Source organism: Gossypium arboreum, chromosome 5 (genome assembly GCF_025698485.1).
Source record: "Gossypium arboreum isolate Shixiya-1 chromosome 5, ASM2569848v2, whole genome shotgun sequence".
Lineage (NCBI taxonomy): Eukaryota > Viridiplantae > Streptophyta > Magnoliopsida > Malvales > Malvaceae > Gossypium > Gossypium arboreum.
The window spans coordinates 27,945,696-27,973,357 of record NC_069074.1 but is presented as its reverse complement, the minus strand read 5'-3'; the positions used below and the strand labels follow the sequence as shown (position 1 = coordinate 27,973,357).

The 27,662-nt window shown below is 31.8% G+C and overlaps 1 protein-coding gene across 1 annotated transcript; it reads left to right on the top strand.

Moving 5' to 3' along the window:
- Positions 1-24,161: 24,161 nt before the first annotated feature.
- Positions 24,162-26,852, top strand: LOC108453290 (patellin-3-like). The gene is made up of 4 exons (XM_017751306.2): positions 24,162-25,656; positions 25,742-25,866; positions 26,151-26,292; positions 26,375-26,852. Exons 1-4 carry the CDS (start codon positions 24,376-24,378, stop codon positions 26,627-26,629), a joined length of 1,803 nt encoding a protein of 600 aa, XP_017606795.1. The 5' UTR covers positions 24,162-24,375; the 3' UTR covers positions 26,630-26,852.
- Positions 26,853-27,662: the final 810 nt, after the last annotated feature.

The following is a 27,662-nucleotide window of genomic DNA, read 5'->3' as shown; positions in this document are numbered from 1 at the left end:
TGCCTAATGGATTTGATACTTTAATCACAAATTCTGTAGATTCTATAGGCATACTTATACTAGGCATCAATTTCATACAAACATAAGAATGAGTCGAACCCGGATCAATCAAAGCAATGACATTAATATCATGTAGAGAAAATGTACCCGTAATCACATCGGGGGAGGATGCCTCTTCGCGTGCACGAATAGCATAAGTCCTTGCAGGGCTCTAACATCCGGTCTCACAGTAGAATCTCTAGAGGTACCTCACATTTGCTCCTACTCCGGTTGCCTCGGTGATCGCCTCTAGTAGGAGCATTTAGGATCTAGCACTGTGTTACCTCTCGGCTAGCCACTTCGGACATTCTCGTACAAAATGATCTGGAGCACCACATTTATAGCAAACATTTTACCGCCCGACAAGGACCATAATGAAGTCTACCACATCGTGGACACCACGATCTACCCCGTTCGACATTACCTACACTCGTAGTCGAGGTGGTCCGAGCCTTCGGATCCTTAAATCTGCTACCTCTATTCTGACTAGATTGCCCTGCCGAAAAGCTAGATCTGGTAGAAAACTCTCTAGGCCTCTTAGATGTAGCCTGAAATGATCTGCTTATCTGTCTCTTCTTTGTATCTTGTGTCTCTGTCTCAACTTTGCCTTTTCTTTTTAATAGCTCATCTGCCTTACAGGCTCTCTCAACTAAAATAACGAACTCTTTTATTTCTAGGACACCCACTGACAGTCGGATATCATCATTTAACCCATCCTCAAACCTTTTACACATGATAGCCTCTGTGGACACACATTCTTGAGCATATTTACTGAGCCTGACAAATTCACGCTCATAATCGGTCACCGTCATATTGCCTTGTTTCAATTCCAGGAATTCCTTTCTCTTCTGGTCAATAAACCTCTGACTGATGTACTTTTTACGAAATTCTTCCTGAAAGAAATCCCAAGTGACCCTCTCTTTCGGTACAACTGATACAAGTGTCTTCCACCAATAGTAGGCTGAGTCTCTAAGAAGTGATACTACACATTTCATACATTCCTTGGGTGTACAAGATAATTCGTCAAAGACTCTGATAGTATTTTCTAACCAAAATTCGCTCTTCTGCATCATCATCTTTTGTTGCTCGGAACTCTTACGCCTTGTTTCTGATTCTATCAACTGGTGGTTTTCTCTTACCATTGCACTGTGGATCGGGGAAGCTTGAGCTACATGGGTAGCTCGAGAATCATGAGGGGTGGAGGTCTAGCGCCAATTCAACGAACGAACTCGGCAAACAAACCATTCAAAGCTCAAGAGAGCTTTCGAGTCACTCCTCCTTGATCAACTATTATCGCCTATTCTCGATGGCGCGCCTTACGTGGAAGCAAAGCATTACTTTCTACTTCATCATCACCGGCGCCCGGATCCATTACTATAAAACAAAATATTTAAAAAAATCGTCAGAGTCGTCACACTATCAAAATACAAGTATGGCATGTATAGCTAGACTTTTCTCACACTAATGCTCCGAGAACCGACTAAACCTGCTCGATACCAATAAATGTAACACTTCTTACCGAGATCTGTTGTCGAATCGAGCACGAGGCATTACTAAACTTAACCTATCACTTAAATAGTTTTAAATTGTTTATTTAAGCATTTGAATGTCTTTGCCATTCTGCGTCGTACTAGCCTAAAACTTCATATCTTGAGTTCCGAAACTCGAAATTAAGATCCGTAAATTTTTTCTGAAACTAGACTCATATATCTATCTAATAGATTTTTGACTTGGCCAATTAGTACAGTTTATTAGTTAAAGTTTCCCCTGTTTCAAAACTTGACTACACTAACCTCTTCTTATTACGAACCATGTTTCTCCCTGTACAAAATTCATATCACTAAGACGTTTGTTTTTCTTAAAACTAGACTCAACAAGGATTATAACCATATAAAGTATACCTTCTAATTAGTTTTGTACAATTTATGGTGAATTTCCAAAGTTGAAACAGGGATCCAAAATTGCTCGACCTGTTTCACTAAAACTCAAATATATCATAAAATATAACACCTTTACCAGCTTTTCTTATTCCATAAGAAAATAGACATAATAAGCTTTAATTTAATATATTATTAATCTTTAAACTATGTTTCTACAATTTTTAGTGATTTTTAAAGTTACGTCATTTCATTACTTGAATCTGTGTTTAGGTTACTTTCACATTTTTCATAATTTTCATGTGATAATCACCATTCAATCATACATATTAATAAACATGCATAACATCGGCCATTTTTATTAGCTAATCACTAGCAAGTATTTGCACATCATTCATTGTTCATATTATACCAAAAGTAGCTAAGTTTCTATACATGCCATACACAAAACAAAACATCTAATTATACCGAGTTATTTCTTTGATAGTGTAATCGGCCTCCGACGTTTCCTTCGATCCCCAAGTGGCTAGATAAGTACTATAAGAAGAAGAAAATAAAGAGATTAAGCACTAGGCTTAGTAAGCTTACGAGCAAATAAATCACAACATTCAACATAATGGATAATTATGCATAATATCATCTAACATCATAAATTTCTTTACTTCTCAATTTCTATCTTCTTCTTTATTCCCTTACCTTCTTTCTTACCTGACCTTTCATTTTTCATAAATATAATCTACTTTCCTTTGCTGTTAATTCATTGTAATTTAACTCGTATCCTGACCCGTTGAACCACTCGGAATACTAAGGATACTAGGGTCGTTCCTGTCTATCAATATTATCCTGCCAATGCCATGTCTTTGACATGGACTTACATGAATTATTCCTGTCTCCAATGCCATATATAATATGGACTTACATGGCTCAATCCTGTCTCCAAAGCCATATTTCTAATATGGGCTTACATGGCTCATTTCTATTCTGTCCTGTCAACCCTAATATCCTAACATTCCTAGGGTACAACCGGGGCTTTCTAACACTTTTCCTCTGTCACTTCACCTTAAATTCGACTTTAAATATTTTCATAACATAAATATATAAATGCTGGAAATTGAAAATAATAATGTAAAATAAAAGAATATTGCATTTATTTCTGTAAACTTACCTCGATACAAAATGTGACTAAACTTTACAATTTAGTCCTTTACTTTTCTTTTCCCGATCTACTCCCAATTTCGCTCTTCTTTATCTATAATAGCAAATTTAGCTTATTTAATATCAACATTTATCAAAACAACCCTTTACTCAAACTTTGGAAAAATTACATTTTGCCCCTAAACTTTCACATATTTGCACTTTTGCCCCAAGGCTCGTAAATTAAACTTCATCCTATTTTCTTATGTTTTATGACATGCTGATCATTTTTCCTTCTATGACAACATCAAATTCACACACTAACATGTACTTATGACTATTAGGTATTTTTACCGATTGAGCCTTTTACTCGTTTTCACTTAAAACCAAGTAGCACAAGTTGTCTAACATAATTTAAAACCTCATATTCCATCATAAAACATCAAAATACACAAATTTCACCTATGGTTATTTTTCCAAATTTGATTCCTAACTTAAATTATTGCTAGCATAAGCTTTATCGAGCTACCGGGACTTCAAAAACGTAAATATCATTAAAAACGGGGCTTGGAATCACTTACTATGAAGCTTGAAAGTTGAAGAAACCCCAGCTATGGAGAGAGGTAAGGTTCAGCTGGTAACTTGAAGAAGATGATACAATTTTATCATCTTTTTATCTTTTTATTAATGTTAATAACCAAATGACCAAAATACCGCTCCTTACTAAACTTTCAAAAATTCCTTCCATGTCCTAATTTTGTCCATGAACTTAAAATTGGTCAAATTACCATTTAAGATCTCCTAATTAATATTCCAAAATAATTTCATACTAAAAACTTCTAGAATGCAAGTTTTGCAAATTATTCGATTTAGTCCCTAACCTCAATTTAAGCAATTTATGCATAGAATTTTATCACGAAATTTTTGCACAATCATGTAATCATACCATGAACCTCAAAATAATAATAAAATAAATTTTTTTTCTACCCTGAATTTGTGGTTTCGCAACCACTATTCCGTTTAGGCCCTATTTCAGAATGTTACATGGATGCCCATTATGCATGCTTCGTATTTTGCCATATTATTCGTGCAATCAAAATTCAATTTATTAGTGAATGAATAATGATCTCCGTTTGGGGATACCAGGATTGCCCCAATTCTGTTTCTCACGGCATTTGAGGCTCCGTCGAAATTTAGCTTCCAAGGATGACCTTCTTAAGAATATTCGTCAGTATTTGTCACATACATTAATTCTTCATTCGGGAAATCAAAGTTTTAATGCTCGTAATCTTCTAGAGCTATACTGGCTAGAAAATCTACTATTGCGCTTCCTTTTATAGCCTTTTGATTCGCATACCCTATGTCAAATTCAGAAAGCAAGATTTACCACTAGGTCATTTTTCCATTCAAAGCAGTTGACTCCATCATGTACTTTAGGGGATCTGGTTTTGATATGAGCCAAGTTATATAATACAACATATACTATTTCAACCTTCGAGTTGTCCAGATCAAGGCACAATACTACTTCTCAATTAGTGAATATCTTGTCTCACATTCAGTGAATTTCTTACTGAGATAGTATATCGCTCTTTCTTTTCTCCCTGATTCATTATGTTACCCAAGCACGCATCCCATTGAATTCTTAAATACTGCTAAGTACAATATTAATGGCCGATCTGGGTTAGGAAGCATCAGTATTGGGGCATTGGATAGGTAATGTTTGACCTTGTCGAAAGTTTTCTAACACTTCTCATCCCAAACACCAGGATTGTGTTTCTTAAGGAGACGAAATATGGGGTCGCATTTCTCAGTTAATTGTGAAATGAACTGGGCGTGTAATTTAATCTTCCTAGGAAACCTCAAACTTCTTTTTAAGTGCGCGGCGGAGGTAATTCCTGTATAGCCTTTACTTTATCTAGGTCGATCTCGATCCCCTTTTTACTGACTACAAATCTTAGTAATTTTCCCGACCTAGCCCCGAAAGTATATTTTGCTGGATTGAGCTTCAACTGGAATTTCCTCAATCTCAAGAACAATCTCCTCGATACTTGTACATGCTATTTCTTTATTTAGGACTTTGCAATTATATCATCAACATAAACCTTGATTTCTTTGTGCATCATGTCATGAAACAAAGTCACCATAGCTCTTTGATACGTAGCTCCCGTATTTTTTAATCCAAATGGCATAACCTTATAGCAAAATGTTCCCTACATAGTTACGAATGTGGTTTTTTCCATGTCTTCAGTATAAATCTTTATCTGGTTATATCCCAAAAAGCCATCCATCAAGGAGAACAGTGAGTAACCTGTCGTGTTGTCCACTAAGGTGTCGATATGAGGCAATGGAAAATTATCTTTCGGGCTGGCTTTATTCAAGTCCCTATAGTCTACTCACATTCATATTTTTCCATCTTTTTTAGGGACAGAGACGATATTGGCTACCCATTCTGAGTATTTAACCACTTTTAAAAAGCCAGCATCGAATTGCTTCTTGACCTCCTCTTTTATTTTCAACAAAATGTCGGGCTTCATCCTCCAGAACTTCTGTTGAACTGGCTTACATTCTTCCTTTATAGGGAGTCGGTCTATACGATATCAGTATTTAACTCGGGCATGTTTTGATATGACCATGCGAAGACATCCTTGAATTCTTAGAGTAACTCAATGAGGTCTCGTTTCGTCTCTACGGTAATGCAAGCTCAAATCTTCACCTCTTTTTCCTCTACTAAGCTCACAATTTCCACTAACTCCTTGTGAGGCAGGATTTGTTTCTCATTTTGTTCTACCATCCTCAAAAAATCAAGAGATAGGTTACATTCTCGATCATCTTTAGAATCTTAAGAATCATCTGTACACATCTCTTTCTCAAAAGGAGATTCTGAGTCAGTAGCAGCGTCGTTCATATCATTGATATTTGGAGACCTGTTATAGCGATGGAGGAAGATACAAAAAATAAAGAATCTAAGAATAATTATTTGTATGGTATAGAAAGAATAAAATAATATTTGCTCAAGATGATACGCAAAATTGTATTTTTATTGAAATAATGATGTTAAACATAAGCCTATTTCACAAAAGGATTCTTATTGCTCCTAGGTTTAGAGTAATAAGCGTGTGTTCTGAACATTATTCTGAATTGGCTCTAAAAACTATAGGAATCTCTTCTATAGTCTAGTTGTTCAGAATACTTCCTTTCTTTGGATATGGCGTTGATGTTCAAATTTCTCAACATTTCTTTAGTGGTCTTCTTTCTTGACATCTTCCGCTCAGGGTGAATAATTTCTCCTGACACGAAAGTCCTAGATATATGGGGAAAGGTCATCAGTTCCCACTTGACTTTTTCCTCGCTCAATCACGCTCTCCTCCTTTCTTATCTTTTCTCTAGTTCTCTCTTATTTTGCCTCGCATCTGGTTTGTATCCTAAGCCAAAGTGATCTCATTTGTCTATGAGCATGCATGTCTCGACCCTTCCTTGTAGGTGTCTTCCAAGTCTTCTCCCAATCGTTAGTTGCAGGTCAATCCTTATAGTTTTGGATATTTTGGGCACTAAGATCTTGTTCCCTTCGATAATGAAGGTTGCGTTCACAAATTCCAGCTATCGAAAGGATCATTCTATCGCTTCATCGTCTGCCCCTATGTATGGCGCGTCGCTAGTAATTGATGCGATGATGTCATCTTCCGTGTTTATGGTTACTAACCGACCTTCAGTTACCAATTTTAGCTTTTGATACAGTGATGACGGCATTGCCCCTGCTGAGTGAATCCATGGCCTCCTAGTAAGCAATTGTAAGAAGGCTTGATATCCATCACCAAGAAATCTACCTCGTACGTGCTTGGACCGATCAAAAAGGGTATTTCAATCCTCCCCATTTCATGCCCCCACTATATTTTGGCATGTCTTCATATGGGAACTATCCACTGGCAGCCTATTTAGTATAGATAGAGGCAGGACATTCAGTGCAAATCCATTATTAATCAATACCCCCAGCAATGAATATCCCTTACAGCGGATGGTGATATGTAGAGCCTTTGTGGACCCCATTCTGCTCAGCAATATTTCATCGTCATTGAAAAATATAAAACTATCGGTGCATGTATTATTGAAAAGATGGTCCAGCTTGTTCACAGAGATATCATCAGCTACATAGATTTCATTTAACACTTTTATCAATGTGCTACAATGAGTCTCCGAGCTCAAGAGTAAAGCTAGCACTGATATGCGAACTGGTTGTTTGTATAGTTGCTCCACAACGCTATACTCACGTACTTTAAGAATTTTAAGAATTCTCTAGCCTCTTTTTTAGTCACCGGCTCATTAATAGGTGATTCAACTCTAACCATCTTTTTTTTCTCGTTCTACCACCAAGGTCTTTCCTTTTACGGGTTCCGCTCTTGAATTCACTGGATTGTAGCATTTCCCACTACGCGTGTAAAAACTCACATTTTGACCCTCCTCTGAAGCGTTAACCGGGTTCTTCTCTCTCGGGATTGTCACTTTATAGTCATAATTCCAAGGAACCCTTTTTGCTATCCTTGTAGGGAAAGGATATAGGTTTTTGGATTATAACTCCCGGTGCCATTCGTATTCCTGCTTCATTGTTTCTTGGTTGCGAAATGATCATTACCAGGTGGTTAACTTTCTGGACCATTTCTATTGATCCTTCCTCTGAAGCATAAACCTCTCCTTCTTCTGAACCCTTTACCTCTTCATAAAATTCCATCTCTTTACTGTCCATCAGATTTTGAACTGTGGTCCTGAACTTAGTGTATTCTTGGATGTCATGGCCCTCCTTGGCATGGAACTCACAATATTTTCTTACTCCTCTAGGCCTTTTCTCTAAGTCTTGTATGATTAAACCTCCATCTATCATTTATTTCCAAACTCATTTCAGTGGGGTTTTCACTTCTGCCATGTCAATATTGATTCTTTTACCCCCACTCTCGATTATCGTATTTACTACTTTATCAGAATGATTGGGTAACGAATTTCCTGTTATGTTAGGTCCTGATAGGTCGGTGAACTTTACGATCCTTATCTTAATGAATCTTTCGATCAACTTTTTAAACGCAGTGCAATTCTCGATCGAGTGCCCCGTTATTCCCATATGGTACTCACATTGAGCATTTGCGTCATACCATTTAGAGAATGGAGGTTGCATAGGTATCAGGTAGAATGAGGATACCATATGTACACCGAATAGACTTTGGTACAGTTCTCTATATGTCATTGAGATGGACGTAAGCATTGAAATATTGCCTTGGAGGGCCCTGATTGTTAGTGGTTACTGTCCTTGGCAGGCCAATGATAATTGGTTTCGAATAACCTTTGTTATATGTGCTTACATTATTCACCTCATTTTCTTTCTTTCTCGGGGTTGATCTTTTAGAGTTTTCCCCCGTGTCTATCTTATCACTTCTCACCGCATTTTCGATCATTTCACCGGACATCAATATATCCGAGAAGCTCTTAGTAGCGCTTCTCAACATATGATTGATGAACGGGGCTTTTAAACTATTGATGAAAAGCATTATGGTTTCTTTCTCCAGAAGAGGTGGCTGGACTTGCATTGCCACCTTCTCTATCTTTGGGCATATTGCTTGAAGCTCTCATTTTACTTCTTCTCCATATTCTGTAACGTGATTCTTTCGGGTGTCATATTCGTCACTTGACTATATTACTTCATAAAAGTTTGTGCTAGGTCTTTCCACAAATTGATTTTGGTATAACTCAATTGGTTATATTATTTAGCTGCTAACCCGATCAGACTGCCTTGACAGTAGTGGATTAACAGTTGATCATTAAAAACGTGTCTTGTCATCCTTCGACAAAACATGATGATGTGAGCTTCCGAACAACTAGTCCCATTATATTTTTCAAACTCTGGAGTTTTGAACTTCAGGGGGAGCAGTAAATCTAGGACCAAACTCAGATCCTTGGCATCAATTTCGTAATGATAATCAGCGTTTTCCATTACTTTGAATTTTTCTTCTAGCCATCTGCATCGATCCTTAAGTTGCTTTGGTAGTTCGACTCTTGTTTTTTCCATTTGCCATATCATCTACATCAAGAACGATGGGATTGGTTGGGTTATCCCTCGAATTGGAACCTGAGCCTATTTGGTAGTTTATCGGTACTGAGTTACCGATTTGATACTGTTGGGGTTTGATTGTAACAAGTACCCTTCGTGGGTACACCTCTAGCTGTGCCTTTGCGTTTATCAGGGTAAAAATCGGGGGATAAATAGGATCCTTATTATCATCCCCTCAGTTGATCACTGTGCTCTTCTCTTTTTCACGTTCTCCAGTCAGTAACTGCGCCAATTGGCTCATCATGTTTTTTTGGGATTCCAGTATCTGATCCCTCATCTCCTGTTTTACTTTTACTAATTGTTCTTGCAGTTGCGTTTGCAATTGGTCTTGCATCTCTTTTTGAAACTGTTCCAATCTTTGGTCTATTTCTTTGGTTTTGGAATGAATACTATAACGATATTCGGTTGGTTGACTCTTGTTGATTTCCAGATTAACTGAAATAATTTTTTATAATCAGGGTCTTTTCGTGAAATTTAATGCATATGATGCAATGTAATGCAAATAAATGAAATGAATATAAAAAGAGGCATTGATTTTAATTCAATTCTGTTAGAACAACTTTATTAGAAAACAAATTTCTTTACATAAAACGGATTCCATATATGACTTTGCCCTAATGCTCAAAGCTTTAACTTTCCTAAAAAGCCAAGCTAGCTCTCGGCCCCGGTCTGATTCTAATTCATATTTCACACTTAGCACGTCAACCTGAACTGCTAGGGTCTGTAAATGATCGGTCACCTTTCGTATCTAAGCCACAGCTTCACCCATAATATAATCTGTCCCTAACTTGATCCTGAGAACAGTGGGGTTGCTCTTTCCAATGCTCATCATTTGCTTCAAGAAGTTCAACCCGAATTTTGCAGTTTTGTAACATAGTCTGGAGTTCTTCTATCTTCCTTTTCAGCTCTTCAATCTTGTTTAAGCTCACCTTCAGCTCGATTGTAGAGTTGCGACTACGATACTGATTAAACGACTTTTCTAGTTCTGCTACTCTAGCCTTTAATTCGATTTTTTCACTTCGGCTTTCTGACAAACTCTTTTCTGAGACCACTTTTCGAACCTGAGCATCTTGGAATTTTCTCTCCCATCGATCGACTCTAATCTTTTCTTCTTGAATCTCTTTCCGTTATTGTTCTGACGTTTTTCCCAATCCGGCGATTCTCAATGATAAACGCAACTTCTTATAATCCGTTTTCAAGCTATCCAAATCTTCTTCGGCCTTATTCTTTCCCTTTCTCAATTTCTCGGCCTCTAGCTTCTGAACGTCAACATCTAATCTCAAATGCATTTTTTCCTCCTCCAGTTGTTCTATCCTCTTTCCTAACTCCGAATTACTCTTTTCAAAATCTTGCTTTATGATCTCTAGCTCGGATGGAACCACTTGCAGGTATGTTTTGAAAAGGTCGACTTTTTATTTTGAAAAACAAAAATTGAAAGGCGCCACCAATAATTTTTGTAAAGTGTGATCAATCGCCTCGTAATTTTCTTGTTTTAATAAAGGGTTTGATTTACTAAAACAATAATTTTTGGTCTACGAAATTTAGAAAAATGGGTTCGGGAGTCGGTTACGTACGAGGAAAGATTAGCACCCTCGTAACGCCCAAAATTGGTACCTCATCGATTAATTAATGTCTTAATGTCGAAAGATGAAATTTTGAAAATAATTTAAAAATACGATCCTTTTTTGTATTATGTTATTTTTACTTAAAAATTTGCTTGAATAAGTCGAAAAATATGGAAGACCTTCTTATCTTGAGGCAACAAAACTTCACGTCCCGTAAGTTAGGACATGACACTTCGAATTTTTGAAAATAAGTTTGCCTTGTCTTTTTTATTTTTAAACTTTCACGTATTTCAATTTTAAAAGGATATTTAGTTATTTAGATCCAACGAAAAAAATAGAAACCCCGTAAGTTAGGGTATGACTTTCTCGAGTCCCCAAACACAGAATATTGCCTTACTTTGAAAACCTTCCCTCTTTTGAATAACATCGAACGTAATATTTAAATTATATGTATTTAGTTTATTCAGACTTAATGTACAAATGGATGATTTTAAAACCTAATGTTTGACATAAGAATACTATAAATAGATTAAAAACCATATAATTTTGGTTTGTATTAATAATCGCACCATAATAAAATAAATGAGTAAATTTAAAATATAAAAAATAGAAGTGAAAGATACTAAGTAATAATGATAAATGTAAGTAACACATAAAAATATAAATAAATAAGGAATGAAATATGTACAAATAATGAATAAGGAATGTAAATATGAATAATATAAACCTTAAAATAAAAAAAGATAATAAATGCATAAATAATGAGTAAATAATAGCGAAATAAAAAGTATGAGAAGTTGAGATAACAATAGTAAATATATAAATGACTAATTAAATGACAACACAAAAAAATTAATGAAAAGTTGAAAATAAAAAATTAAGAATTAAGAAAATTAAAAAAACAAATTATAAATCGCAAAATGATTGGGGAAAATAATTTATAAAATATTGAAGATAAAGGACTAAATTAAAATATAAATAGAATTAAGGGTACATTTTGTAAATAAAATATATGAATGGTCAATAATAATGATGATGATGATGATGATGATGATGATAATAATAATAATATGTGTAAATAAAGGAATAAAGAATCATATAAATTCTAAGTACAAAAGAGTAAAAAAATTAAATGAATGCATGAATGTAAAAATAAATAAATAAATAAATAAATAAACAGATCAAGATGCATATATAAAAGATAAAGTGAATAAAGGATTAAGTTGAGATTTAAATAAAATTAGAGTCTAAATTATAATAAAATAGATGAATAAACATAAAAGGACTAAATTAAAACTTAAATGGAATTTAAGGGCGTAAATCGAAATAAAATAAAATAGGAGACCGCATTGAAAAGCGCAAATAAAATGGAGGGGCCAAATGGGGAAATATTCCCCGTCCTCCAAAACGCACCATCTCATAAAGGGTCAAAATGAAAAGAGAGTAAACTTATGTGGAAAAATTATAAATACATAAAACATATACAAGACTAGATTTAAAAATATAAAAATGCGGAAGGACTAAAGTAGCAAATAGCCCATTCGCCCCAAAACTGCAAATCCTCTGAACGGGTCGGGTCGACACGCGGATCCTAGAGGGAAAACGACGTCGTATAGGGCCTATATAAATACCAAAAAAATCTTTCATACCCTCATTTTAGCCACAGTTCTTCAAAAATAAAATAAAAATAACATCTCTTTTCTCTGTTCTCTCTCCCTTTCCGGCCCCGGTTCTGATCATCGGCCACCGTGGCGACTGTTGGTCGCCGACGACGGTGCCGCCGACCTCGGTGGCCGAAAAATAAAAAGGTCTATTTTTTTGTTTTTTGTACTTCCCGAGGCTAAATACATTGTTTTTCATCGGAAACGAGAAACCTCGGCCGCCTATAGCGACTGGACGTAAGACGTTAGGTAATTTCGAACCCCTCTCTTGATGTTTTCGTTTATTATTTACAAAATAAAAATACAATAAAATAAACTAGAATACTTAGAAGAAAAAATCACCTCTTTTTTAACTGAGTTCTGTTTTTGATTAATTGTCTATGTGTTTACAATCATTTTTTCGGTGGCTTTATAGCAGAATACAAAAGGTTTGCTACTATTTTCTGCTGTTTATTTTGCTTTGTTTCTGCTTTCCCTTTTTTTGCTCGTTTGCAGGTGTTGACAGAGGCTTATGAAGGATTTTTCCATCTTGGTGCAAGGTTGCAGACAAGCCTCGGGGCGAGGGACCCCAGGATGAGGCGTGGGTGATATGGCCGAGGAGAAACTGTGCCAGAAACCCTAGGGTTTCTGGCTTTCTGAAATTTTTTTAAAGTTTTGGGCCTATTGGGTCGTGTAATTCTGTTGGGCTAGTCCTTTGTACTTGGGCTTGTATTTGTAAATTGGGTTTGGCATTGGTTGTAAATGGACTGGACTTTAATGGATTTTATTATTTATTTTTGGTTTTATTTATCTGATTTTGTTTAGGCCTTTTGTTTGTTTGTAATTCAGGCTCGGACAAATTGGGTTATTACAATGCCTTTGTTGTTTATATTGAAACATTAATTTGGAACAGCAGGTCTTTGATTCATGTTACAGCACTCGCGCGGGTGAACTATACAATTAGTCACTTAATTATTAGCATAATCACTTTTAATTTTGTTACTAACAATATCATTCATTTTTGTGTTGGTCACTCCTAATTAAATTATTAACAGCAATGGTGAGGTGACTTTTTTAGAAAATTAGGGTTAATTTGATAAAATGTGCAAGTATTGAGGACTAAATATGTTATCATATCAGGTTAAAAATGATCACCTCACCATCTCTGTTAATAAATTTAACCAATGAGTTACCAAAACAAAAATGAATAAAAACGTTAGTAATGAGATTAATTTTTTTTTATAATTTGGTGATCAAAACAAAAATAAATTAATAATTGAGAGGCTAATTGGATAAATTAGTCTATTTGAATTTAGTCCTCCCACTATGCCATTGGTTCAGAAAACAATGGTATCCACGTTTTGAGGTGGTGTAAAAATTTATAAAAAAAGTAAAATAGGAACCATTAGTTCATAGAATGAGAGAATATTTAAAATTAGTTGAGAAAATGAGTTTTATTTTGTTAAAAAAAAAATACAGTGCTTAGATGATTCTTCTCACGATGGGCCTTAGGTTGTTGGGGTTTTAGATATAGAGATGTCCATTGGGCCTTTCCATCTATATGTAGAATACAAAATCAGCTAGATTCTCTCAACCTTTCTAAATAAAATTAAAACCATAATTTCTCATTTAAATCTGTTCAATCATCCAATTAATTAAATCTTACTTAGATTAAATTGGATTTAGTATAGAATATGCGCTCCCAGTGTTATTTTTTTAAAAGAGTTTTTGAGAATAAGTGTTGATACAGGAGAAAAATAAAGCGGAGAAAGCAGGAGATCAAAATGGTGTAGTGAAGATTAGTTCATCTATAGAGGTTAAGAGTCGGAATAAGGATTATGGGACAAGCTGATTGATAAGATAAATGCTCAAAGTAACTCTATAGTATAAAAATGGTTGATCCTTTGCCCATAATTTTCTAAGATATTTATAGGAAAAAGTCTCATTTGCCACTTGTATAATATTGGCTAGATAAGCATTTAATCTCTTTAAATACATAATGGATAATCACGAGCACATATTATGTGATTCTTCCAGTATGAAGTAATTAAGCTTAAATGGTCTCATTATTTTGGAAGTGTGTTCACATTAGAATAACATTCGCATGTGAACACAGATGGTAGGTTTCGTTTGAAGTGAGTCAACAATGTCCTTTGGACTTGACATGTGTCTTTCTGGCGGAGGTGTATACCAATAAGTAACATACAAATTACAATTAATATATCTTCAATCCATTAGGATTAGAATTATAATCAATCTAATACAAAATATAACAAAATGAAAACTAAAATATTTCTAGACTTAGACCAAAATAAATTCAAAAAGAGCTCAGTCGTGGTAGAACATATATCCAAAATATTACCAAGGAGAGCTCATACATAGCATTTGTACACGGCGAAACTCAAACCTTTTGTACACGGTGAAACTCAAACCTAAACTATTAAAGCCTATAAACTTCAACTTTTCTAAACATTGTCAAAGCCTCATTGGGGTTTAAGTATTATTTTACTCCATGAAAATATTTTTATTTACTTTTAATTATCAAAATATATAAATATCATCATAGAAATATTTATAATATTTAATATATCATAAATAATGAAAAGAATTTAAGAGTCTGTTGTGATGAGTTGGAACTTGGACAAATATATTTAATATTAAAATTTGATGTAACTCAATTTGATTCATATTTTTTTGTTTGTTTATGAGTATGAGAGTGAGACTTCTTAGTATTTGATAGTCATTTTGAGGTTTGATTAAATTTAGAGTCAGAACCGAATTGGATCTCTAGCTAGAGGATAAGCTTTCTATATCTACAAGAATTAAACTCAAAAATTTCCTTTATTTTATTATTACTAGTTGAAGGCACTTTTAGTTACTCTCTCCAAAATAAATTTATTTTTCTAAATTAAAAAATAACTATTTGACCAAATATTTTTTCCAGTTATTTTGAGAAGGAAGCTAGAGCCTAGAAGTATAATTTCTTTTCGCATAAATAATTAAATCAAAGACTTATCTTTATTAAATTAAAACACAACTAAAAAGACAGTGTAAGAATAAAACAAATGTACAACCATTTCTGGTTTTGTGCGGAAGCAATTTAGAAAGCATAAGGTGAAAGAGATTAAAACTGGAATGAAAAATGAGCATATTCAAAATTGAGACTTCAATACATGATTAATTACTTAATTGAAGTTCATGGATTATGTCCGATCGGATGAATTTTGCATGGGAATCCCAAATTGACATAACGGTTGATGATTTGGGGTGATTATGAGGTAATGATTTTGTTAAATATAGATATAGAATCCTTGTAATCTCAAATCAGTAATCGATATGTGGATTTCGGTTCTAATGGCTAGTTATGTTGAAATATTAATATTTTTAAAATTTTAAAATTTTATGTTTTTATTTAAAATATGAAAATTAATATTTAAAATTTATTAAAATAATTATGTACTTTTAAAAGATAAAAGACCAAATTAACAAAAATTATACAAATAATATTTATTTTAGACAGAAAAATTTAATAAACTTAGACTCTCACGTGAACAAATAGTAATTTAAAGTTTGAATTCCATTGTACATTAATTTTAATCCAAATAATAATATCTACTAAAACTTTATATATATACAAGGAAAGTATTCATTGCGAGTGGAAATAATAATATCTATTTCAGACCAAAAAAAAAAAAAATTAAATGAGCTTGGATTCCTAGATATAGTAAATAGATCAGGTATGGTTGCACTTTTATTTTAATAGTATTGTTTTCAAAGTTTAAATTTAAATTTTACTTTCGAGAGTACAAAATATTTTACCATTGCACTTAACACTTGTTAATTATTAATGCAACTCAAATATTATATATCATATCATAGGCTTTATGTAGATCTATGACATCTTTAATCTTAATTATTTATTAAAACTTGGAAGTAAAAAAAAAATATAAAATATAAAAAAGGATTATTTATTGTGAAACAAAGGTAATGGGTGTGGTGTTCCATAAACAGTTGAAGTAAGTAGGTTGTGTGTTGAGTATGTATGTATAATGGAGGTCTATATTTCTCATACCCAGCTGTATTCCTTCAACTCTTAACATGCAAAACATTGCGTTCTTAGAACTTTATACCAACATACTTGCAGTTTTGACAACAAAACAAATAAAAACCAAAATCGGTGGATTCTTGTGATTACAATGATTTATGATTACGTATTTGACCATTTTGATGTTAGTTGGATCCTACCTGTCTCACTATTATTCTTTATTTATATATAAAACAATATAAGTAGCTTTCAATCTCGATATTATTTTCATTCATAAACTATAATGCATGGAGCAATTCATTTCGTCTTTATAATATTTAAAATTGAGTAAATAAAAAATTTAATGTGATGTTAACAATTTTCGCTAATAAAAATTTTGGTTTGAAAAGTTTTATCCTGTTCTTTTATAGAATTTTTTTTTACAATTTGAATTATTCAATTTAGACATTAATATTTTAATATTGTTTGAAGTGAGTTCTGATATTTTCTAAAACCTACTAGGTGGGAGGAAGAGCTTCTTGTTTTCATTAGATTTGAAGACCAAGCCCTTCGTCTTCCCCATGAATCCATATTTGATTTTCATTCAAGTAACTAATTTTTGTGTTAATAAAAACTTAAGTTCCGAAGAAAAGATAAGAGGTTTGAAAAGGTAAAAGGCATATGTAAAAACATGGTCGTGGAAATGAGCAATTGATTGAATTTTAAAAAGAAATAAAATTTTTTAATAAAATATATATATATATATATATATATATATATAACTTCATAAAATTATAGAATATTCTAAAAATTAAATAAAAATTCATTAATTGTTTTTTTTTATGAATGTTTTGAAATATTATTAATTATAATAATTTTAAAAATTTAAAGTAAACCAAGCACTATAAGTATATTTATAGATGATTTTTACAATGTTTACAAAAGTAAATAATTGAACAAAATTGGTTTATTTGAAAGGGAGCAAATTGCTCTTAACTTAAATAGATTATGAATCAATTGTCTTTTTCTTTTGTTCTCTCTCGATATATGGACTAAATTAATTCCCACCTTATAGTAGAAACACATATGAAATCTTTATTCCTAAAATTTAATACAAGACTCCATTCAATTAAACGACCCCAACAACCTTTTATAATCACTCAATTCAACATACTTTCATTTTGATTCCATTGTGTTCCATTATGATGATGACAAACTCAACATTGATTTTTTAAATCTTTACAAATAGATTTAAACTAACAATAAAGATAGATTAAAAATTGGAACAATGTGTACAACCCAAACAAATAAATAATTGGAACAATTTATTTTTACATGAATATATTACACATATATTTGTACATAATAAATCTCTAACTTAATTTAAAACTTCTAAATTTAGGATTTGTGTCAAGTCCTTATTGGTCAAAAATGACTATGGATTCCATGAGAGGGATGAATTTTAATCGAGAAAAGTAAAGTTATGATGTTAATTTTCTTTAAATGGAAGAGTTTTACTTTTTAGGATTTTAGGAGTTCTTTTTTCTTTTTTCTATATTCATTTTTGTTGAAAATAATTTTTTGTATTTTTAATTTAAAATTTGATTAATAAGTTTGATTGGATGAAGAAGTTAAAAAAAAAATTGAAGGTGCTTGGTAGGAAATAAAAAAGTAAAAGGAAAGAAAATGAGGATGAACATTTTTGGTCATGGTAGTTAATAGGCCTGAAATTTCATTTAATATGAGAAAAATGAATTAAGGAATGCCTGCTCTTTCTATTTATATATTCATTTATTTATGAATGCGTTATCTAAAGTCTAAACTCCACTATGATTCCATCAATAATTTACACCTAACGAATATCCAAATTTAAATGAAAACTACTCTAGTATTTATAGGCTTCCAAATCAAAATTCACACAAAACCAACCACCCAATTTATAAATATATATAGCTGGAATTAAATTAAATTAAGTTAAAATTAGAAATATATCATACAGTTTGAATTCATATTAAATAGATATTTAGTTATTGTTATTTACAAGTCAAGACGGGTATAATAATTTTCAACATACAACATTTTATACATCAAAGACATTAATTAATTAATCAATTAAAGTGATATATATATATATGAATGTAATTAATAAATATTTTAAAATTGATAAAATAATAGGTTTAATATAATATTTGGTATTTGAACTTAACATTTTTTCTATTTTAGTACCTAAACTTTTTTTGTCTTATTTGGTACCTAAACTTGACAATTTTTTCTAATTTGATACCTAAACTTGACAATTTTTCTTAAGTTGGAACTTAAACTTTTTTGGGGTCCAATCTGGTGCTTGAATTCGACTCTTTCCTAATTTGATACCTACTCCTTTTTTTTTTGTTCGATTTGGTACTTGCCAAACGTTTTACGAATTATTCTAATATGCTAGCAACATTGTTTTATTTATGAGGTAGCAAAAATAATCAATGTATGACTGACATGTGACAGATTATATGATTTTTTTGTATTTTATATGCTCAATTAATTTCAGTTTTATTAATTGAAAATAATGAATTTCTTTTAATTTGGGTTTTTTAAAATCTTATTTAATATTAATTGTTAAACATAGCTCAATACTTATTTTTTAACATGAATTTTCTCTAATATTGACAATATTTTGTAGCATAACAAAAAAAAACAATGTTAATATTTTGCATCATTTGTATAATATTTAATAAATTTAAATACTAAATTGAATTTAAAAACTTATCTATCCACTTAAAAAATACTAAATTTATACACTGAATTGGGCTCAAAAATTTTAGGTACAAAATTAAGAAAAGATAATAAATATTGTATTAAGCAAAAGAATATAATAAAATTAATTATAAAGCAATAAGACAATAACTATAAATAAGAATAAAAACAAAGGTAGTAATAATGCAAACAAGTGCAGAGCAGAGCCAAATCGAACATTTAGCCTTCCTGTTGTGGGTCCCGACACAACAATCAGCCCTGGCACGTTCCTCTGTTCTCTACTCAATTTCGCTGTCTTTTGTCTTTTCTTTATTTCAAACGGTCCATTAATTATTATTGTTATTTTAACTGAAACAAATAAAAAATATATAAAACAATTTTGAATTTTTAAAATTCGAAAAACTATGGAAAGGGACCCTCAAAAGGACAGCAAAGAAAAACCAGACAGCTTTGGGTTTGCTTTAAGAAGCAAAGGAAATAAAAAACCACTTGCCCAATTGGCGTGGGTCCCAACTATTTCAATCTGTTTGTTTTTTCTTTCTTTTTTTTACCAAAGATATCATGAGATTTCTCAAATTTTAAAAGAAAGAATTGCGGTTTTGATAAAATAACAGCCTGTTTCTAGGGATTAGACACGTGGCAGAACAAGGGTCATCGTTATAACACGGGCCGGAAATCATTGCCATGAAATATATATTCCGGTAAATTTAAAACTATATTCTCAGCATATAAAATAAATCAAAATAAGAAATAGTATAAAAATATATAAATTCATTCAAAACTAATAGATAATAACACTCCAACTCTTTAAATGGAACAGCATATAGAGTCTTAGTTCAATTGATATTGACATTGACATTGTTATTATTATAAGAGGATATGAGTTTGAGTATATTAAAGTATATTATTTTTTTATTTATAGGTTAGAGAGGTTATTGATAATTTTAAATATTATATAAAAAATAGATATTATTAGAATCTATAATGAAATTGTTCAAAAAAAACCTCATTTTAAGTGAAAGGAGAAAAATAGAGTTAGTTGTACCAAAGATCTCAAATTACCATTTATATTTTAAATTGAGTTTCAAATTTTAAAAATATCCTAATTACATTTTAAATTATCAATATTTTATCAAGTAGGACTTTTCATTATTAAAACTGTTGATTTAACAATTAAATGATACGTAAAATATTATATGATGTAATTTGAAATAATTTAAAATGAAAATTTTAAAGAAAAGTAAAATGTTGACGATAACTTTTAAAAGTAAAATTAAAAATTAAAAATAAAGTAAAACCAAAAAGAAAGAGAATGAACTATAATTTTGTAAAAGCTTCAAAACTTAAAAATTAAGATTTTTACCATATCTATTTTACAGCATTCAATTTTTTTAAAATTTTTATTTTAAATTATGTCACATAAAATCTAAATAATTAAATTAAGTAGATAACTTTATTATTATAACATTGATAGTTTAAAGATATAACAAAGTATTTTAAAATTTAAAGACTAATTTAAAAGAATATTTAATTTAAAAATATTTGATGCAATTAACTGAAGATAGTATTATGTAAATAATATATGCTATTACTACTATATATAAGGAAATCGTAACGCCCTCCTTGACACACCTGTTCATTATATTTCTCTTCTTCTTTTCTTGAAATTATAAAACGATATTAATTTTCAATTCTAATTTCTTTACTTTTTAAGATTATATAATAATGATTCAGTTTTAATTTTAGTTCTTATTCTATTCTTAAATTTAATATTTAATTTTTAACATAATTTCGGTAACTTAATATTTGTAATATTATTAGTTAATTTAGATACTTTATTCGATTTAAATACTTGTGTGAATTTTAATAATTGCTAATATGGTTTAAATTTTCTATTTAATTAAAATTTATTACAATATTATTTTTGTTATATAATTATCAAGTGAGTTATTTTATTTTTTCAAAACATCATATCAACGAATGTAACAAAAAAATTTAACGGTTTCAATCATTAAAATGAATTTTAAATTTGAAAAAATAAAGAGATTAAATTTTAAAAATAAAAACATGGTAACTAAATTTTAAAGATTTGAAAACACAAAACTTAGAACATATTCTACATTTAAAATTGTTACTCTATAATTTAACTTTAAAAGTAATTAACCCAACATAAAATGTAAAAATCAAACTTATAAAATGTAAAAATAGTTGATGAGAAAAGAAAATTGAGTATATTAGATTTTAGGAAAACTAGATGAATAATGTTATTTCTTTCTAAATATTTAAATTGCTTTTTATCAAGTGAGATGTTAAGAAAGTTGTCAACAAAACAATGTTGTAATAACATCACTGTTTTAGTGAATTTGTCTTGTCTTGGTAGACATCGTGCAATGAAGGATTTGACATTATCTTAAGCTTATACCGCACATTGTTTCCAAGATTAAAAAAAGCATACCCCCGTTTCAGTTACATTCATCAATTAATTTGACATTTCCCTAATTACCAATCAATATCATTTTGAATTATTATTTGCTTCATTCTAGTTTTCAAATCAATTTGAGTGATATTTGATCAGATTTGTACCTAGTCTTTTTGTCTTTAAACTCTTCTATTGCCCCATGTAAAGTTCTCTTCTTCTTTTTTCCCTATAAAAAAAAAAATGTTAGAATTAATATTTTAATCCACGTTATTGTAATTTTTTTTCACAATTTCCTGGTTTTATTTTGTCCACAATTTTATACTTGTCTATATTTTTTTTGGTTTTGTTTTGTCAATTTTTTTTGAAATTAGGTGTGATTTTATTTTACTTTTAAATTTTAATTATATATATGTCAATATAAAAATGTCACTTGATCTATTAGGGTTTGGGGTTTTCTCAAGAGGGTTAGTTAGTATAGATTATGTGTGTGCTTAAACCACTAAGATGACAACCTTAGGAAACTATCATAGGCTAGACAAAATTCGGGAGATAAGCGAGTATCAACCAATCGATTAGTTCATTAGAGGTCGGTAGGTAATAATTGATTAATCGTTAGCTAATCCACCCTAAAACCCTGACCAAAGTTAATTACAAATCCTGAAGTGAGTCAATCTTCTTAATTGGTTATTTGATTTAAATTGTTTATTTATTTTTCCTTGTTTATTTATTTTAGTTAATTGATTTATCTCTTTAATCTACTTTATGCTTTATCATAATATAGGAATTAATTACTACTACTTAGATTTGTTATTGCAAAAAAGTTTTCATAATTTTTTCCATCCTACCTTGGGTACAATTTTAGGAATACTTCCCAAGTATTTCATTGTACTAAATTATATTACAATTTGACCCATACACTTGCAAACACCATCGTTTTAATCTCTTATATTTTTGGTGTTATATTTTACTAACTCATTTATAGGAGGTCAATTATGTAGAATGGTTGGTTTGACAGGTTTCTACAATCATGTGCATTTCACCTGATTCTCAATGTATTTTTTCTTTTCTTGGTTGGCATAACACCCAACAACGGATAACATAATAACTCTAGGTCTATGTTACTATCTTTGATTATCGTCTGCCCACCAATTAGAAGGTTGGTTATTAAAGTGACATCCTCTAACGTTATAGTTGTTTCCTTGCGTAAAAAATGAAATTTATGCATTTCAAATCCCATCTTTCTAAAAAAGTGACAAACAACTTTTGTATCATTTTAAACTTGATTATTTTATATTTCACTAATAAATTTCCCCATAGGTCTCGCATACATCTATATAATTTTTAAATTATAAAATAAAGTTTTATAATAATAAAATACAATTGTAATAAAATCTAATAAGAACAAAATTGAAAAAGAAGGAAGAGAAATTTTTCCATATTTAAGATTTAATATATTACAAGCTATTTTTGAAACCTTAAAGTAGCCATTTTCTGACAAGTAGAAAAACTAGAAAAATTAAGGCTTTTTGTCCAGTAAGATGCTTTTAAGGTTTTAATTTTTAAAAGAGGATTGTAACTCAAGACAGAAGAGAATAGGGTAAGAACTTCCAATCTTCTTTATATCTACACTAAAACAGATCCCATAATCAAATAAAATTTATTAATCCTAAAATAATATAAAAATAGGAAATAAGAGATCATTTTGGACTCTGAAGTTTCTATTTTAAATTTATTTTCAAGAAATTAAAAAATTATCATTCTTTTTTTTGAAATCTTTTTAAAATTCGTTTTCTAGATATTAACAATCAGCTATTATTTTTAAAATAAAAATATTTGGATGCAATATGATTTTATAAAGAGTTAATAATTTTAATATTATTTAATTTTGACATAGATGTTAATTTAGATAAAAATGTTAAATATAACCAAACAAGAAATGATTTATTAATTTAAACTAAAATAAATATATAAATATATTTGTGATGTGCTTAAGGAATATAATTTTAAATTTGGTAATATAATATTATTTTTTTTTTTGGTAGAAAAGGCAAGGGTGAAAGGAAATAATATTTGTAATTAGAATTTTAAATCCCAAGTAAGATTTGCAAATTGCATACCTCACGATGAGGTGGCTTCACTCTCATTTTTCCTGTTTTAGTTTGAATTAATTTCAACAAATTAAGCACAATGTTTAAAATTCAAATCTTGATAACTTTCAACTTTATAAACAAAATGATTACAACTCCTTGTGTCATAAGTGGGTCACCTCAAAATTTTTTTATTTTTATTTTTATTTTGCTTTTCCACCTCAACTTATTTAAATTTAAATAAAAATGATAATTTTAAATGGATAGTGAAAATAAATAAAGGTTTGCCAGAGGTGTGACAAGAAATCCCCTCAGTTATTAGTATTTTTGTTCTTCCATTATTGGCTGACACACTACACGTAGAGTTTTTTGAGTAAAAAAATCTATTTGTAATTGACAGTAAAAAATGTTATACGCAAGAGTAATTTTTTAATTAAAATATTGAGCTGAATGTATTTGGACTTGAAACTTAACCGTATGTAGGGATTGATTACCAAAATAAGCGCAGATGTAACGCCAAGTGAAAAAAAGGGAAAATGGCAGCGCATAAGAAGTGGCAAAGATAGCGGTTTGGAAATGGAAGAGGAACAATGTCGGGGGTCCACTCCTTAACTCACTCCTATTAGATAAGCTAGCTGTCATTCCACTCTCACACTCTTGTTTCTTCCATTTTTAAGCCCCCTCTTCTTCCTTCCCCCTCTTCATTCTTCTCCCTTTCTTACGACTTTCATTCTTCCTCTCTTACTTACCCATGGCCCAGGAGACTCTTGACTCTGAATCTGCACCTGCTGCCCCCGCCCAGGAGGTGTCTGTGGTTGTCGAGAAGCCTCAAGTTACTGAGAAAGAGCCACAACCCTCCGCACCTGCTCCCCTGCCGGAACCTGAGGTGCCCGAGAAGCCGGCTGTTGTTGCTGTTGAAGAAGAAGCTGTTGAAGTTGAGAAGCCCAAGGTTGAAGAAAAGGAAGAAACTAAGATAACCCAGTCTGTTTCTTTCAAAGAGGAAACTAATATCGCAGGTGAACTTCCTGAGCCTCAAAAGAAGGCCCTTGATGAGCTTAAGCAGCTTATTCAAGAAGCCCTTAACAACCACGAGTTCACTGCCAAACCCAAAGCAGAAGAAAAACCTGTAGCTGAGCCTGAGCCTGAGCCAAAGAAAGAAGAAGAAGAAAACAAGGAAGAGAAAAAAGAAGAAAAAGAGGAAGAGACACCTGCTGCTGAAATTTCAGAAGAACCCAAGGTAGAAACGGATGCACCCGCCGCTGTTGAAGTCAAGGAAGAAGAGAATACTCCTCCTCCACCACCACCAGCCGATGCTCCTGCGGCCGAAGTGGTTGTAGTGGAAACAGAGGTAGCTGAAAAAGCGAAAGCCGTAGACGATGATGGCGCCAAGACAGTGGAGGCGATTGAGGAGTCTGTAGTCGCTGTTGCCGCTCCTCCGGCAGAGAAAGAAAAGGAGGAGCCCTCCGCCGAAGTGGCTCCTCAATCCGAAGAGACCAAAGAAGCCCAAGTTCCTCCACCTCCACCCGAGAAGGTGTCCATATGGGGGATCCCACTTCTCGCAGACGAGAAAAGCGACGTGATCTTGTTGAAATTCTTGAGGGCAAGAGATTTCAAGGTGAAGGACGCATTCACTATGATCAAAAACACTGTCAGCTGGCGAAAAGAATTCGGAATCGAAACCTTGCTCGATGAAGATCTAGGGAACGAACTAGAAAAGGTTGTTTTTATGCAGGGGTTCGATAAAGAAGGTCATCCCGTCTGTTACAACGTCTATGGAGAATTCCAAAACAAAGAGCTGTATCAAAACACTTTCGCTGATGAAGAAAAACGATCCAAGTTCTTGAGATGGAGGATTCAGTTCCTGGAAAAGAGCATCCGAAAACTCGACTTCAATCCTACTGGTATCAATACCATGGTTCAAGTGAACGACCTCAAGAATTCACCTGGACCTGGTAAAAAGGAACTCAGACAAGCTACCAACCAAGCCCTTAACTTGCTTCAAGATAACTATCCCGAATTTGTGGCCAAACAAGTATGATTTTTTAACTTTGTCAGATCATTTCTGTTTGTTTGTTAAAGTTTGAACTGATATAGATGTTGGTGCTGGATTTTTGAAGGTGTTCATCAACGTTCCATGGTGGTACTTGGCTTTCAATAGGATGATCAGTCCTTTCCTGACTCAGAGAACCAAGAGCAAGTTCGTATTTGCAAGTCCAGCCAAATCTGCTGAGACCCTCTTCAAGTAAGTGGATTTCATTCATTTCCTCCTTTTAATTTTGCTTGTTTCATCAAATGGTAATCCAAGACCTTCTCATATAGGAATCTATTTATGAACATTGGTATCATTTCATCTATGACCATAAAAAGGGCCCTTGAACAAGTGTTTATATTTATTACTCTAGACATTAATTTGCCGTTTATTGCAATATGTTTGATTAATATGAATGGATCTTTAATCATAAATAGATAATTAGTTTGTGCATAGTGTTTCATATAACTTCAAAATTTTTTTGGGGTAAATATTAGATATATTGCTCCGGAGCAAGTACCAGTTCAATATGGTGGACTGAGCAGAGAAGGTGAACAAGAATTTAGCGTGGCCGATGCCGTCACAGAGGTTACAATCAAGCCAGCAGCGAAGCACAGTGTTGAATTCCCTATAACTGAGGTATCATTTGTATCATTTTACTAAAATTGTCAATTCAGTATGCCATTCATGTAATAACAATATATGGTATTTGAATTAGCAGAATTGTAATCTGGTTTGGGAACTCCGAGTAGTGGGATGGGAAGTCAATTACGGAGCCGAATTCGTGCCGACCGCCGAAGATGGGTATACCGTGATCGTATCGAAAACAAGGAAAGTTTCTTCGGCCGATGAAACCGTGATCTCCGATAGCTTCAAGACCGGTGAGCCTGGAAAGGTTGTTCTCACCATTGATAATCAAACATCAAAGAAGAAGAAACTCCTTTACCGGTCCAAGACCAAGCCTTATTCTGATTGAAGCTTTGAAATGATCAATGGGGTTGGATTTTGTTTTCTTTATTGGAAAAATTATTTTTATAAATTTAGAATCTTTGGGGATTTATTTTTATTTATATATATTTTTTTATTAGTTAATTGGGATTGTGGTTTTTTATTTTGATTAAAAATGAATCTGGGATGGAACTGTGTGTTATGTGGAAAAAGGAACTGTTTTGTTATTGTGAAAACTCTTTGTTTCTAAAGTTTGTGTAAATGTCTTTCTTTTTTGTGCATTAATCATTTATTATCCTCTTTTTTTTTTTTTTTTGGTTTTGTCATCAGAGATCCAAGGATTCATTTTCTGAATTTGATGCATGCTTTTACATGGATCTAATCAACCTGGAAAGTACAGATTCTGTTTTATCATTTACTCAATATTAATTATAAAATCTTAATGAAACTTGCTTGCATTATTAAGAAAACTCAAATTTTGATGAAATTTTCAGGCTTCACAATTAAAACTTTAATGTAATTGATTCAAAATATGTATAGATTGTAATTATGGAAACGATTTTAGGATGAGAGTAAGGATGGAAGAAGACGAAAGCGTGGAGGGCGAGAGAGTTACGTGTGAATAGTGAATCATTAATGGGGGCGGGATTTGGCATCTTTCCATCAATTCCATCCGTCTCCTTATTTAAACCATGGAATTGATTTGAATTAAAATAGACATTCATTCATTTGAAAAATTTTAAACATAATTTGATGCATTCAAGAATCAAGTTTTGTATCAAGCTCGACCCCTAATTCAGATGCAATAAATTTCATTTTTACAAACCCCTTCTACCTATCCATTCCTACATTCAACTTTCAAAAGTAAAACAACTTGCATATTCATGTTATATTTATGTATTTATATTATATGTGTTATAATCTATCCTATATATAATGATTTTGATTGAATTGAATTGATGTTACTTATATCTAGATTCTAATTTAATAAAATAATAAATATTAATTTAAAAGATTTTTTAACCTTTTAAATTAAATCCAAAGAAAATACATTTTATGAT